The following is a 16176-nucleotide window of genomic DNA, read 5'->3' as shown; positions in this document are numbered from 1 at the left end:
TTTTTTTTCTGTAAAATAGTTAGTTAAGATGATAAAAAATAATCTACAAACTAGATGAAAATATTTGCAAACCACATACCCAACAAAGGACTTGGATCTAATATATATGGAGAGAACCCTCAAAGCTCTACAAAAAAAAAAATCCAATTTGAAAATGGACAAAATGGGGCTGGGACTATAGCTCAGTGGTAGAGCACTTGCTTTGCATGTGTGAGGCACTGGGTTCAATCCTCAGCACCACATAAAAATAAATAAATAAAGATATTGTGTCCATCTACCACTAAAAAAAAAACATTTTAAAACGAAAAGAAATGGACAAAATACATGAACAGATATTTCAATGAAGAAGAGATACAAATGGAAATTCATATAAGATGTTCTATGTTATTAGCCACGAGGGAAATGAAAATTAAGACCATGATATGATGTCATTACACATTTATTAAAACAGATAAAATAAAAAGTAGTGACAACATCTAATGCTGACAAGGCCCAAAGTAGCTGGAATTCTCACACATTGCTGGTACAAATCTCGAAAACAATTTGGCAGATTTGTAAAACACCTCAGCCTGCAACTAACATCTGACCCACCAACACACACCTGGGCATTTACACTAGAGAAATGAATATTTCTCTCCACACAAAAACCTATACATAGTTGTTCATCGAAAACTAATTTGTAATAGTCCCCAACTAGAAACAACCCAAATGTTCTTCAATGAGTGAACATTTAAACAAACTATGGTACATCTATCCCATGGAATACAACTCAGCAATAAGAAGGAACAAATTCTTTATATGTGCAATAATTGGGATAGATTTCCAAGGCATTGTGCCAAATGAAAAAAAAAGCTGATCTCAAAATGTCATGACTTGTATGATTCCCTTTATGTAACATTCTAAAGATGACTAAATTACAGAGATGGGAAAAAGGTTCATGGTTGCCAGGGGTTGCCATTCAGTAGTCAGAAGAGGAATGGATGTGACTCTAAAGGGGTTAACATAAGAGAAGCCTTTGTGGTGGCTTCAAGCAGTGGACCAGTAGTTACAAGAACCTACACAAGTGATAAAATGGCATAGAACTGTACACACGTGATAGCAATGTCAATTTCCTGATGTTGATTATACAGTTATTGTAGTTATATAAGATGGAACCAATAAGAGAAGATGGGTGAAGGATACACAATACCTTTAAGTACTATTTTCCTGTGAATCTATAATTGTTCCACACTTGTTAAGGTTAGGATCTTGAACGTCCCCCAAAAGCTCATGTGTTGAAAGCTCGGTCCTCAGTGCAGCTATGTTCAGAGGTAGGACTTCTGGCTCATGAAGGCTCTGACCTCATCAATGTATTAACCTATTGAGGGATTCACAGCTCACGGACAATTGGGAGGGGATGGAAACTGTAGGAAGTATAATTTGGTTGGAGGGATGGGTCCTTGGGGTCATGCCCTCAGGTATTTTGTCATAGCAAGAAAAGCTAACAGAAAACTAAAAAATAAAAATAAAAAAAGACTCAAAATAAACCAAGTTTTGTCTTATATTAAGAGCTCAACTGACTTTCTCCTGTGATCCTTTATAGGAAAGTCCCTAAGTACTATGGTGACAGCCATCTGTGTGGATCCCGTAGGATATGGACAATGGAAACTCACACACCTGTTTCTTCATGTCATTCTCCAAAAGAAACTGAGGACGGAATGGCCATGTAAAGATCAATGAACTTAATAATGTAAGAACAGGGGCCTCTGAAGGACCCTTTCACTCCGGGAATATCCCTGGCTTCTCAGGTCCACTTTCCCTGCTCTCATGCTTTGGCATATAAACTGTAACTCTGAGCAGGCCAGTGCCTCCAAGGCAGAAAAGAAGCTCAGGTGAGGTCCAGATGTGGTCGAAACCATGGCGCAGGATAAAACCTAGCAGAGGCTGCAAAAAGAGAGACTGAGGAATGGGGGAGGCCATATAAAAGATGTATAAAATGATTTCTGGCCCAGCAAAACAGAAGAAGGCAAGGGGAGGCCAGACTTCCATCCTAACATCCCATCCTGGGTCTCCCAGAATGGAAAAAAAAAAAAAAAAAGGTAGTCACTATCATGAACAGAAGAGAACAATCAGGAAGAGATGAAATGAGCCATCCATGCCCTGGAACACAAGTCATTCCCCAGCTTGTTCTGTGTCAGCATCACTAGAGAGGAAATATAAGCCAAGAAGGGTTTCGAGCATCACCCAGGACAAGATCTGAGTGACCTGTGACGCCCTGACCCCAACAGTTCACGTTGTTCCCCACCAGAAGCAGTGCCCAAGGGTGGCCTCTCAGGGGGGCAGATTCCTGAGAGCTAAAGGGTGCTATCTTAAACCTTAGAGGAACCCACCCTCCGGGGAGGACTGGGGATCTTAATTCAGAAGGTCAGAGAAGGAATTCTTTGGCCCTGAAGAGTTGATTGAGAGTGTTTTCCGGAGCATGAATCAGGTTGCTGGGATAGAGTATTTTGTTCTAGAAACTGAGAAGTTAAAGCCTAAAAGGCCTCCCTGTGATTGAGAATTGAAGGCCTCCAAGTGTGGCCTGGACACAAGCTAGGACAAAGTACGTTCCCCCAATTTTTGGTTCTCCCAGGTTAGAGGTTACCAGGGCTGCTTGAGCCAAGCCAGAAGGTTCACCTTGGCTTCTTCCCACTGTTCTTCCTCACCCTTCACCCCCAGTGAAATGGACCCCACCCCACCAAGTATATATGATTCCACTACATTGGAGCCGTGGGCAGCAGTGATCCAATGACCACTCCCACTATAAGATAACCTCAGTTTGGCCCCCAAAGAAAGCTTCATTTTAAGGAAAAACAGATCTTTTGAGGCTGCCAGGATAAGTTAGCCACAAAGTCTCCCTTCTACCAACACCCGCCCCCACCCCCATAATCGCTGAATGGACCTGTTTTTAATTTAGAGTTCTGGGCGCTGGACTACTCCCTCCAACAGTGATTCTCCAGCAGGTCCTGAACTTCCTAAGAATCCCGAAAGTCAGAGGCCAGAGACTGTCTCTAAATTAAATACCAGGATATTTACTGCTGCAGGGGAGTCTAAAAAAATGAACCCTAAGAGTTGCCAGTGTGTTTGGATGTGAAGAATGACGAGTGAAAGAGTAGAAACCAGCGAGCCACTGGGAGCACACATCCTGCAGCCACCGCAGCTCCCCTGGGTCACAGCTGGGACTTGTGTGTCACCAGAGCCTGAAGAAAGCCCTCTTAACCGAAACCCATGGAATCCCCACCTGCTAAACCAGCTGATGAGAGGGCTGGGCGGTACAGTGGTTAGAGTCCATGTTTCTCTACACTCCATCCCTTGCTGGTTATATGTCCACACATGGACATGGGGGGTCCCCTACCAAAGCCTTATTTTCCTCATTATTAAAGGGGACAATAATTCACCTGATGGAGTTGCAAAGAGGACAAAATATGGGTACAATATTTCTGTAGTTCCTGGTATATTCATATAGCTCAATTGCAGTTAGCTACTCTTATTATTATTTTGGACATTATTATTATTATTATTTGTAGTTTTTCTTCACTAATAATTCCATGATGGAATTGATAGAACAAAACTTCCAAAATGGTATTTGAACATACAGTTCTGTTTGTTGAAGGAAGAAGCAATCTCGGATTGACCAAGCCTACTTCCTATGCCTCATCCTGGTTAATCCTTACTGAGCTGACTCCCAACATGGGCATTGTTCATTTTATCCACTTTTTAAGGTAAGGACCCTGAGGATCAGGAAAGGTGAGAAATGCTTCCTTCCCTATGTCACACAGTTAGTAAGTGATTGATATGGGGTTTCTCAGGAATGTCCACAAGACCAAAAGGTTAGTCTGTCCTAGGAAAATGACAGATCCTCAAGTTGAGTGTCCCCTTTCCTTTCCATATCTCAAGGCATGTGCAGCCCAAACCCTACTGAGAAGGTGCAAGGCCATCCTCCAACCTCTCACTTGGAGGAAGAAATTTCCCCTCAAATAGCAAAGCCCTGGATTACTTATTACTGTTCCAGGAGGGACACTTAACTAATCTGGGATTCTAGATTCCAAATTTCCCTGGTTTCAGGCTCCTGAGTTGAAGCTCAGTTGAGATTTTTCCCAATTCTGATCTTAAAACTGTTATTCATCCAAAGAGGTGATGATTAAGAGAATCTGGTTGTTGAAACTGGTGAAAACCTCTTAACTGATGAGTCTTTAACTCCCTCAGGGGGCCAATTGGCCTGAGCTCAGAGTTCAGGCCTCAGGCACAAATAATCAGCATGTGAGAAGTTATCTTATTCTTACAGATCTTCAAAGAAATTGCTGCCATAAACTGTTTTAGGGACTAGGGCAGGCCAAGCCTTATCCCTCCTCACCCTCACTGTCAGGAATCTGTGCTGGAACAACCGCCCCTCCTGCCATTCCTGGGGGTAAAGGAGTTAGATTTCCTGCACCCTGTTTCCTGACACGCTCCACTCCTTTCAGACTACCCAACCCCCACACGGGCTCTTTCCTTCCAATTCCTAATTTTAAGATATCAAACTTTCCACAATTCTCAGCTGAAACTTCTCCAGAACACTTGGGAATGGTGAAATGGAAATTGCACACAGTGTTCTATGCAGGTTTGGCCGAAAGGTGAGGTTTGAGATTATTTTAAGATTTCAAAATTTCTGTCTTATTTATATTACACCATGAGATCAATTTAACCTTTATTATTGTGGTGCGGGAAAGAACAGAAACAGGAATGGGGAATTCCACTGGAAACAATCTAAGTACATATATGTAGGTGGGATCCCCTCTGATCTCCAGATCTGTTTCTGTTAGATACATGTAACCAGTCCACAGAGAGTCCCAACCTGCCTTTGTGAGATCTGAGTTCCCCTATCTGCACCACTGGAGGCTTTACCCATTTCCATCTGATTGTATGATTGTGGGAAACAACCTAATGTCTCTGTGCCATAATCTCTACCCTGACCCCAATATGCCCTCAAGAAACTCTGAAGCCTTCCACTTCCTCATAGGGAAGCTTCCCTCTATCAGGAAGTCCCCAAAGAACTTGAGTGTGGATTCAACTACTCTAGGTCCTCTTGGACTTGTGAGAGAGTAGAAAGTGTTTCTGACTCTTGGGGAAGAAAGTGTTGTCATTCTAATAGCTGCCAACACCCCCATTTTCTCTTCCCTGTGGCCCCATAACTTGCTGGGCCAAAGGCACCTGCTCTGATCTTTCTGACCACTAGGGCTACTGATTTTCAGACCAGGAAAGCTCGTCCTAGGAGAAGGGTTGGTTGCTGAACGGCTGAGAGGGAATTGCAGCCAGGTAGCACGGTCCCCGCCAGCGTTGGCAGAAGTTGAAAGCCCCGGGAAGAACATCTTCTGCCATCAGGACCAGGTGTGCTCTGATCCGCACCATCTCAAAAGTGCCCCCATCCTATCCCCACAAGGCCCCACTGGGCACCTCTAAGCCCGTCCCATGAACGAAGTTAACTGTCTGCGGGAGACAGTGTTCCTCCAGATATTCTTTTGCAAAGATGGCAATTCTCTCACTGCCATATCTCTACACAGTTGTCTCAAAACAAACAACAACAGGTACTTCCGATGTCCTGTTTCTTAGCCTGATGCGGGCATGTGAACACGCACACACGCGATCGCGCGTGCGGCCGGTCCAGGTGCGCCCTGGCCCGTAACGCCAAGCGCCAGGGATGCGACCTGGATGGTGGCCCTGAGGGCAGAGGAGGGAGTTGGAGCACCCTTGCACCCCCTGGGCTTCGACAGCACCGACGCCGGTGGTGCCTCGCGGGACTGTCTGCGGACTCTGCTCACCTTAATGTTGCCAAAGACGGAGCGGGGACAGCGGCCGGCTCCGCCCGAGGAGGCGCTGCTGCCCTGGCGCGCGCCGGGGTTGGGCAAGAGCCCCATGGTGACGGGGCGGCGGGCCGGGCTGCAGAGCGACACGGGGGTGGCGTCCCCTACCGCCCGGCCGGGGCGGTGGTTGCAGGCTCCGGGCTCTGGGTGGAGAGAGACCGCGCGGGCTGGTGGAGCCGGACCGGCCGATGGCGAACTTGGTGGCGCTGACCTTAGGAGGCGCGCGGCGCGGAGACTGAGCGAGAGAGTGCGCGCCCAGAAGTTTTTATAAGTGGCCGCCGCCGCCGCCGTCGCCGATGATGAAACGCGCTCTCCCTCCTCCCTCTCTTCCTCCGGTGTCCAAAGCGCAGCGAGCCCCCGCCCCCCGCCGCCGCCGCCTCCTTAGACAGGTGTCTTCGGGACGCGGGAGTCGGTGCTGCCTAAGCCCAGGAGGCGCTGGGTACGCCGGGGCTCGACCTCGGCTCGGACCCGCGAGGCTTCACGGTCTCGGGAGAAGGTCCCGCCTGCTGGGAGGGGTGGGGGAAGGAGGGAGTTAGTGGCAGGAGGGACGGAAGGCTGTAGGCGGGTAGGGGGATGCCTGGGAAAAGGTGGGTGCGGCTGGTGCGGGCAGGTGACTACAGGGGATCTTGAAAGGAATGGGCAGGGCCAGCGGGTGGAAGGGGTAGTAGGGGTGGGGCGCCCGAGGGGCGCTGGGGTGGGGACAGCAGGAGCAAGGTGGGGGAGGGAGCCCGGGGTTCCTGGAGAGGTGAGCCCCGGCTCCCCGCCCGCCCGCCCGCCCGACGCACTTGGGAAGATTTACGCAGCCAGTCTCTGCTTGTTTGCACTCGCCGCGGCAAACGTGGGCCCTCAGTTCCGGTGATGGCTCTGAGACTCGCCGAGGCTCTGTTTGTGCTGCGGGCTGATTTATATTTAAACTGCTCTTTGCGCTGGAGAGGGGGGTTGGGTAGCAAGGTGGAGGGGTGGGGGCCGTCCCGGGCTGGGCCCGAACTCTCTGGACCTGAGCCAAGGTAAACGGCAAGCGCTGTCAAGTGTCAGCGAGGCTAGGTCTGGCCTGGAGTGCTGCGAGGGACAAAGGGGGGGCCCTGGACAAACGGGATGCACCCCACTGACCTCCTTCTTAGGGTTGGAATGAACAGCGAGTTTATTTTTCCCGAGTTTTTTTTTTTTTTTAAACCTCTGGGACTGCAAGCTCAGAAAAAGGAAAGGTGAGGCTTTTGCAAAGGCCAAAAAGAATCTGCCAAAAGCAGCTACAGTGAGGAATCCATGCTAGAGGCTTTCTTCCAGCTCCCTAATTTCTGTAGTCTCCTACAGAGCTGATCTCTCTGAGCCCACCCCACACCCAGGAAAAGACGCCCCTCAATATCCAGGAAACTTCAACTGTCACAAACTCACAGGATGATGAACCACATAGGCTGTTTATTTCTACCCAGGGCCTGATGCATTTAGGCCGGGTCTGGCCTGGGCTGTGTCCACAGGCTTCTCCTGTTCACCAGTACGTTAGGACCTCAGGCATGGCAGCATTCAGAAGCTATTGGATAGTGGGTAACCTCTGATCACTTCACTCCTCCACAGAGAGGTGTATCCAGCTTTCCAGAGTCCTGTGGCAGCCCCAGACCCAGAGCAAGCAGGAACTCCAGGTCACGTTGTGTCTGGCTGGAGAACAAGGAGCACAAGGACAGTTCTCATCATGGAGCACTCGAGGTGTACTGGGCACAGACAGTAACACAGTGGTAGATTGGTTGTGCCAGGCTCTGCTGAGCACCCACAAGCATGATTCTATCTAACCCCAAGATTAGCTCTGCAGTGATAGGTTCTATGACAGTCTGGGCTTCACAGATGGGAATGCTGGAGACCGATTAAAAATTGCCTGAAAACCACATAGCAAATTAGTGAGATCATCTCTGCCTGACTGTGGGAGCCCAGACTCCAAGTACTTAAAAAGTTGTCTAGTCCAGGAACCTCATTTCACAGGTGGAACCAAGCAGGGACCAGACAGTGCCCAGGTCAAGGTCACAGGCACATTAGGGCCACCATGGCTAGAGCTGCTTTTTCAATCTCTGGCCTAAGGATGAACCTCTAGTGGAATTCCAGGGAGGACCAGCCACTTCAGCCTTCACATTGTTCTCAGTTAACCTTGACCTCGGGCTGCTCTCAGGATCAGCATCATCTCCATAGGAAAGGCCTATTCAGAGTTTCCATTTCTGTTCTGGTGGGAGTTCAGCTAAATGGAGATTCAGTCAGTGACTTAAATGAGATTCATTTGCTGGTGGCAATAGGTCTGCTAGTAGGTAGTGCAGAGGTCATGACCTAGACCCCTTCAGAATTCTTTAATGTGTAGTTCTCATCCCCCTGGTTTGCTCACAGTCACAAGAAGGTTGCTCCAACTCCAGGCTCCTCTTCTAAATCCAGAAGTGCAAGACAAGAAATGAAAGGGGCAAATCTTACGCACATGCACAGCCACTTTTCCTTAAACCTTGATGCCCACGCTAGCTATCTTTGCAAAGGATGCTAAGAAATCTATTTAACACCAATGCTGTCTCCTGAGCAAAATTGAGGCTCAAGGGAAAGGAGGAGAAAGGATATTGTATCTTCAGCATTCAGTGTCTATACACAGAGTAACCCATTTCCTTAAAAGAGCACCCTCCCTGGGTCTGTCTCCCAGAGTTTCCATCTTTCTATTTCAGCAAATATTTCCTAACACTAAAAAATAAATAAACAAAGCATAAGAGCAGCCCCTAACTTCAAAGCCTTTCTGATCTCAAGGTGGAAAGAGAGAAGAGAAAGCAAGGTGATGTACAGAGCTGCATGGGAGCACGAGAAGAGGTCCTTCAATCCTTCTGGGACAACGGGAAGGCTCCCTGGAGAAGGTGTCCAAGGACTAGGAGGATTAGGATTGGGGTGACAGAGGGTCATGCTGTTGCCTGGTGTCATTCTGACCGGTACAGGAGACTAGGGACAGTGGGAATGTGTAAGAGGCTAGAACCTTGAGTGGCATGCTCAGAATGAAGGCTTGCCCCCAGCACAAATGGGGAGCTAGGAACAGAGAGTGACCTGGGCTGATGTGCATTTCTCTGAACCTCTCTGGCAGCCAGGTAAGAGAAGAATGAGGTCATCAGGAAGGATACACAGGAGCTAGTAGGCGGGCCTGGACTGCTGTGGTGGGATGGTGGTGGGGAGGAGAGATAGACACGACAAATGTCAAAAGGAGATGGCATCCGCCTGTCAGAGAAGGAGGCATTGGTGAAGACTCCCCGAATCTGACTTGTGCAACCAGTATGGACGATGCCCATCCCTGACACAGGGAATCTAGAAGGACCAGCAGCTGTTGCGGGGAGCCACACAAACCAAGATGTGCCCCAGGCAGGTGACTATACAGATGCAGTGCCAGGCTGGATGCTGGGCTGGAGATGTGGCTTGGGGATTCCACGTGGAGGTGGGTAAACCTCGAGAAGGAATGAGTCTCCCAGGGAGAGTGTCTTGAGGGGTACGTCCAGGATGGGCCACAGCAACAGCAGGGGTGGCCCCGGTGAAGGGAAGCCAGCATCTTTGTCTAACTAAAGGTTTGTGCTCTTTGTCACCATGCATTTGGCCTCAGCTGTGACCTGTGATGATAAAGGGAAGAGCCCCGAGCCTCAGTTTACTCCTCAGTAAAATGGGGACAATGATTGCTAGTTTCCTGCAAGACAAGGGATAATGTGATGGGACCATCTCACTCCAAGACAAGTTTCTACTGTGGTTATGGAGGCTGCGGATAGCTTGCTAACCTCTCAGATCCTCGAGGCCTGATTTAAGATGAAGATATTAGTGTTTGTTATAAAGTGTGTATGAGAAGATGAGAGTGTCTGGTGCCCAGTAAGGGCTCAGCATCACACAGCTGTCTTTGCAGTGGTGATTGGTGGTATTGATGCCAGAACTGCACCCCGTGTCTCTTCCTCTCACACAGCCATAAGCTACTTGAGAACATAGTTTCTCCTTGTTTTTGCCCGGTTTATTTCATTGCTTAAAACTGTTCAGTAAACGATATCAAGCTGATATGAATTCCAAAAAGACCCCAGTGATTGGGGAAGACCTCGTTGGTCTGAGGCCTTAGGGTCATTGCTCTCTCTGTCAAAACCCATTTCTGGAAGCCTCTGACAGTCTCCAGGCTCAGCCTTGTCTGTCCTCACTGGTGACTGGCCGTGAACTTGGTGGTGGGTCCATCAGTCCATACTGCCCACTGCTGCAGCAGTGGGTGAGGGTCTTTTGAGCACTTTGGATACCCAAGTATTATCATGGATGAACTCTGGTGACCAGCTCCTTGTGAGTCATCCACCAACAAGAATTGGGGTCAGGGAACTCCCCAATAACTGCCTCTCCCTGAGTTGTGTGACATCTCTGAAGCCAAGAGCCCCACCTCATTGTCACTGTCAGTGGTAGGGCAGCCTGCTCCCTTTGTGGGCCACCCTGACCTTATAAATATATTTCTGATAAGTAAAAACAAAAAAGGTATGTTTTTATTTAACAAACACACAGTGCTAACAGTCTGTGCCAGGGACTGGTGGAATGTGACTTATTTAATCTTTAAAACAACCCGTCAGGAGAGGTTCATTTTCTACTGCGTTTTACATTTGGTGACATGGAGGGTCCAGAAAGGTACAATAATTAGGTGAGCCACATGGCTAGTAAGTGACAGAGCACACATTCAAACCCAAGCAACACAGGAACAGAATCTAAGCTTCTGATCAAAGGGCCTTAGCTGCACACTGGGTGCAAGCAGATCAAGTCCAATGCCCACCCACACAATGACCCTTCAGGGGTTAGAAGCCCACCTTGGTGCCTTGACCACTCCTGTACTCTTAGGAAGCCTTGCCTCCCTCCTCCCCTGCTGAAGCAGCAGGAGAGGTGTAGCCTCTGCTGTCGGAACCACAACCATGCCTGACCTGGGAGATACTCCTTAAATGAAGGCTGGGGGCCACTGGCAGGCCCTCCCTAGCTGAGCTCCAAGAACTCCATTTTCCTGTTCCCTTCTCTGTGCGTTTCTTCCCTGTAGCATGGGTTTCCACAGCACCTCCTGCCTGCTGTTCTCTCCTCCACTCCAATCTGCCTTCTCCGAATCCAGGCAGAATTTTCCCTCCAGCTCCCTCTCCCCAGCCACCAAGAAAATGCTGTGTGGCAAGGGAGGGGCACTGGAGCATCAGGGTGTCCTGCCTCCTGGAGCCCCAGATGCTCTGCTTTCTCTCTGGGCTTGGCCCAGGGCCTGGTACAGCCAACGGGGTTCCCACAGTGTCCATGATGACTTCCCCAAGGCCTGGCGCTGCTGGTCCAGCTCCTGGTATTACTCAGTAGAGGTCACTTGCTGCTTTTGGAGGAAAAGAAGAAAGTCCAACAGGCCTGTCCCACATCCCACTGATGTCCACTCCCACAGCTGACACCTCCCCGGGGGGTAGGAGCCCCAGCCTGGCCCCATCTGCACTGCACCCATTTGGGTACAGGTGATATTCCCAGCTTGCCCTCGGGTGTTCCAGCTCATCACCACTCCTAGGTGATACTCAGCAGGATCTGAGCAGGATCTCATCTCTGCTGCCACTCAACCCACATTCAGCATGCACCTAACCTGTCCTCAGTCCTGTGCTGCTCCTGTGTGTCCTGCCATCTCCAGATTGCTGAGCCAGCCAACAGGAACCACTGTTTATCTCTGCCATTATGCTTTTTTTTTAAAACTGATTGATAACTTTTACATTATACCTTTTCAAAAAATAATTTACTGTGTTTCAACTCTGGTGGGAGAGTTAAATTTCTATTGAATTCACCTACCATTCCATATCACTATTTAACCCATTTTGGCCCCTCATCCTAGATGTGGAACACCTGAAAAATGTTAGACGTGATCTACAGTAGAAGGCAGGCACAGTGGCACGGGACTGTAATCCCAGAGGCTTGGAAGGCTGAGACAGGAGGATGGCAAGTTTGAGGCCCACCTTAACAACTCAGTGAGGCCCTGAGCAACTATTTAACGAGACTCTGCCTCAAATTTTTAAAAAAGTAAAAAAGGACTGGGAATGTAGCTTAGTGGTAAAGTGCCCCTAGGTTCAGTACAAAAAAGAAAAATTACATATATACACACACACATGTATATGTATATATAAATAATATAATCCGTAACAATGATATAATAAAAATGACGAGCTGGTTCACAGTGGCACACGCCTGTAATACCAGCAGCTCTGGAGGCTGAGGCAGGAGGATTGCAAGTTCAAAGCCAGACTCAGCAAAAGTGAGATACTAAGCTGTGGGAGATCAACCTTGCACTTGACTGAGTCACACTCCTCGGCTGAGTGCTGAGGCGCTCAGTCACAGAAATGTGGCAGAGCTTTCCCCACCCTTCTTGGGTTCGAGGGTGGATATCTCGTGCATGGGTGTGTCTTGTAAAGCCCCATGGGTGAAGCTGTGCTCACCTGTTCCTTTGTAATATAACCCCTTGTCCTGTTTAGGGTAGAATCTTCCATGGAAGTGCCTTGGGTGTGTCCCCTTCTCTTACTGTACCCTTGGGTGTGGCCTACCCAGGTGTCAGTCAACCTGCTGACAGTGGACATCATGAAGATAGACTCAGCCCCCTGAAACCTGACCCCTTGCCTCATTTGAATAGCTTCTCCTCAATAAAAGGGGTCAGCATGTGCTCTTGCTCTCTTGTGTGGTTATTTTGTGCAGCCCAATTAGCCCAGTTCAAATGGAGTGACCCCTGAGCCTTTTAGTCTCGAGAACAGAAACCTGGCACTAAGCAACTCAGTGAGACCCTGTCTCTAAATAAAATACAAAATAGGGCTGAGGATGTGGCTCAGTGGTTGAGTGCCCCTGAGTTCAAACCCCAGTACCCCCCCCCACACACACAAATAGTAATGATGAAAATATAACCCGATAATTACAGTGCATTAATATATTAACATATACAAACTCTGGATTGTGATTTCTAACCTATCTTAATGAACCTGTGCCATTTCATTGAAATATTCACAGAACTGAAAGCTTGGACCTAACGGGTTTAAACTTTGCAGAATTTTCTACTTTTGCTAATTCTTTCACATAAGCATGGTTTTACTTAAAAACTACAGTAAGGTATCCTACTTTTTCCAATATGTGTCATTCCACAAGAGAGGAGCCCTTCTTTACCATCTCATGTGCGGCTGCATGCAGCTAGGAATTATAAATAACTATCCACTGGTGTTGAATGGTAAGGGTGTATGTAACTATCATCTTACAAATAGTGACTTGATGGATAATTTTGTGCAAAAAGTCCATTGTCTTAGAACTGGTCGCCAGCAGTATAATTACTGGGCTCCATGATTAAGTTCAAAGCTGGGTGCAATGGCATATGCCTGTAGTCCCAGTAACTTGGGAGGCTGAGGTAGGAGGATCACAAGCTCAAGGCCAGCCTCAGCAACTTAATGAAACCTGTCTCAGAATAAAAAAAGAAAAATGAATGGGTAAGTAGCTCAGTGGTAAAGCACTCCTAGGTTCAATCTCCAGTACCTCCCCCACCAAAACTAAATGTAAAGAAGTTCAGTGAGTTTGAATGCTTTAGAGGTTCTAGACATTTTTCTCTCTAATACTCAAACTCACTTCTCATGCAGATTTCATCACTAGGTCCCTCTTCCTCCCGGTGCCTCCCTCCCTGTATATATACATATATATACAGGAGGAAGGCCAGCAGTCCCGGGGTGTGGCCTGACTACACCAGCTATAGAGGACCTCTCTCTCTCTCAGGTCCTAGGGCCTTCTTGGGCCTTCCGAGCCTCAGCAGTCAAAGCTCTGGAACTCAGCGTGCCTGGCTAATCCACCTCCCTCCCTCCCCTGCCACCTGAGGCTGACCAAGAATATGATGGGTAGTGGCTGCTCCAGACCCCCACCTTCACCTCATCTCCAGAGAGAGCTCAGCACCGGGGACAGCAGATCAGAGAGAATGTGTGCCACCCACGTCCCAGTGAGAGCCTTACCACAAGATCAAGGTTTTGAACTTCATGGTTCAAATGGGCTTTTCCTCTTGCTCTACCCCAGCACTGTTAGCTTACCAGCGGGGTGACCTTAGGCAGGTCACTTAACCTGTGTTTGTAGCTGTTTTGAGGAGTGAACTGGACTCACAGCTCTCAACGGTGGTCACCTTTCTCCTGAATTCAGCAGTGCTTGCCTCCTGGTCCCCTGCCCCACGTCTGCCGTTTCTCTCTTCTCCATCGGAGATGCTGTCATCACTGGGTGGTTCTACAGCTGTGGTCTCCTCATAGCCCCTGCTTGCTCCTCTCTTCCCTGAATCTTCCCCTCTACGTGCACGAGCAGGAGCCTAGGAGTCAGCTGCCAGCCCTGAATTCCATTCCTCCTCCCCAGCAGCACAAGCCCTGGGTGCTGTCTTGGTCACAGAATGCATCCGCCCACACCCCCAAACCTCACCTGGCTCAAAGGTGCTCTCCTCTCTCTTCTCCTCAAAACTTTGCACCTTGTCCTCAGCAGGGACAGCCCCCAGAAGCCCTCCCAAGGAGGCACCTGGAGCATCTTGGTCCATTTTCTAGATTTCCTACGACACCTGTATTTACTTGTATGATTGCTTTGGAGTGGGTATCCCCCGGTTTTAAGTGGACGTCTGGGCTCCTGCTTTCCCCTGACTCTTGTTCCTTGGTCTTGACCCTTGGAGTCCTTTTCTCCTCCCCCTTTATTTGTCCAGATCTGTGCCCTCCTCACTACCCTGTTCTCTGCCCCCCCCGCTCCCTCTGCACCCTTGCCATGGCCCCCACGGGTACTGAGTCCTGTTTCTCGCCTGCAGAAGGGAGCCTGTGCCTTGCCTTGCCCTGCACACGCCCTGTTTGGATTGATCCCATATCAGGTGGCTTGTGAGCCTTCAGGGCAGGGACCAAGCACAAACACAAGTGTAGATAGCAGGATGCCACTGCAGGAGACACAGCTGGACTGATCTGTGGAGCGAGCCTGCTTCTCCCAGCCTCTCAGGCACGAGGGGCTCATGGGATGAGGTTATCATGTACGGGTTTTTTTTTTTTTTTCCAGCTGAACAAAACTAAGGCCCAAGCGCTGGGAATAGACAACAGCTCCCAGCTCTGAGCCTCAGCCCCCACCTGTTGTGCTGCGCTGTCCTCTCCCTGTGCAGGATCCCCACCCTCACCCCAGCCTGGCTCTCCCAAGGAACATCAGCTCTGCCTTCTGAGCTGTAAACATCAGGCCTATAAACGTTCCATGGGGCCCTTCCGCTGGGCCCGGGGACCCTAACACACCCTGGGCCTGGGCTGTACACGGTGCGCTGAGTCACCTGATGAGGTCACTGGGAGTCAGGCCTCCTCCCAGTTCATGGTCACAGGGAGGGAGCGCCTGGGGGTGTGGCCTTGTTGCAGGGGATTCGGGAAGAGAATGCTCACTGATTCCCTGCAGGACTGACAGGAGGGGAGGCCAAGGAGAGTGACCAGGGATTTCAACCAGACTGCAGCAGGCTGTGCAGACTCCTGGCCTCACCAGCTCTGAGAACCTCCCTCCTGCCCCAGCAGTAGGAATGATGGTCACTGAGGTGGACGGCTGCTGTTTGCCCTTCCCCCAACCTGCCCCTCTTCTGGTGACAGCACTTAGACTCTCTGTCGGGGTACCACACTCAGGTTAGGTGGTCTAAGTGAGCTGATGCCAATCGGGGTAGAAGGACCTGGGCCAGGCCTGGCTGCTTGGCCCTCTGCTGGAGCCATTAGGACCATGTGCTGTCTCCTAAGCCTGCCAGGGTTGGGGCACCTCCCTCAGTGTCAGGCTCTAGGGAGTCTTGGGGAGAATCTGCCCCAGGATGAAATGGGAGTGTGGGAAAGAGGTCACCGAGACCCGTGGCCGTGTCCTTCAGGCTCTGGTTTCACTGGGCAGTTGCATCTGGGCCTTGCACTTTTGTGAGCCCATAAATTCCCTTTATGGTGTAAGTTTTGTTGAGCTGGATTTCCTGTTGCTAGCATCTGAAGAGTTCTGATCCATCCAACAAACCAAGATTTGGAGAGCAGTGGGAAGTTCACCCAGCAGCCTCCAAACAGGCACCTCACTTAGCCTGGCAGCTGCCATGAGAGGCAGATCTGATTCTTGTTTCAAAGAAGGGAAACGGAAAGCTGGAGTTGAAGAAAATAGGGTGATCCGGCACCTGGGTCTCAGGTGTCAAGGAGCAACTGTTCCCTATGGGGATCAGGCCCTGGCGGGAATTGTGGCTGCAGGGCAGATACAGGACTGCCCGGTTCCTCAGGGAGAGGCTGAGCTGCATAAGGGTTTCAGACATGCAGAAAACAGCTACTCAGTTATGCCCACGAAGGACTTGTGATAACAA

At 49.5% G+C, this 16176-nt stretch overlaps 1 protein-coding gene across 2 annotated transcripts in view; it reads right to left on the bottom strand.

The window, feature by feature from the left end:
• The window catches only part of Slco2a1 (solute carrier organic anion transporter family member 2A1), an 84974-nt gene extending 78224 nt beyond the window's left edge, over nt 1-6750 (bottom strand). Inside the window, exons 1-2 of one of the 2 annotated variants that reach the window (XM_046431658.1) lie at nt 6644-6750; nt 5817-6361 (exon numbers count right to left, since the gene is read on the bottom strand). In XM_046431658.1, the coding sequence (XP_046287614.1) occupies nt 5817-5912 (96 nt within the window). In that variant the 5' untranslated portion in view covers nt 5913-6361; nt 6644-6750. Of the gene's footprint in view, nt 1-5816; nt 6365-6643 lie in introns of both variants that reach the window. The other variant, XM_046431659.2, reaches the window with a different exon arrangement.
• Nucleotides 6751-16176: the final 9426 nt, after the last annotated feature.

This window comes from Marmota monax, unplaced genomic scaffold (assembly GCF_021218885.2).
Source record: "Marmota monax isolate L192 unplaced genomic scaffold, Marmota_monax_Labrador192_F-V1.1 WCK01_AAM20220418_F8-fsc00022, whole genome shotgun sequence".
Lineage (NCBI taxonomy): Eukaryota > Metazoa > Chordata > Mammalia > Rodentia > Sciuridae > Marmota > Marmota monax.
Note: the sequence above shows the minus strand (reverse complement) of the source record. Positions and strands in the feature narration are given on the sequence as shown.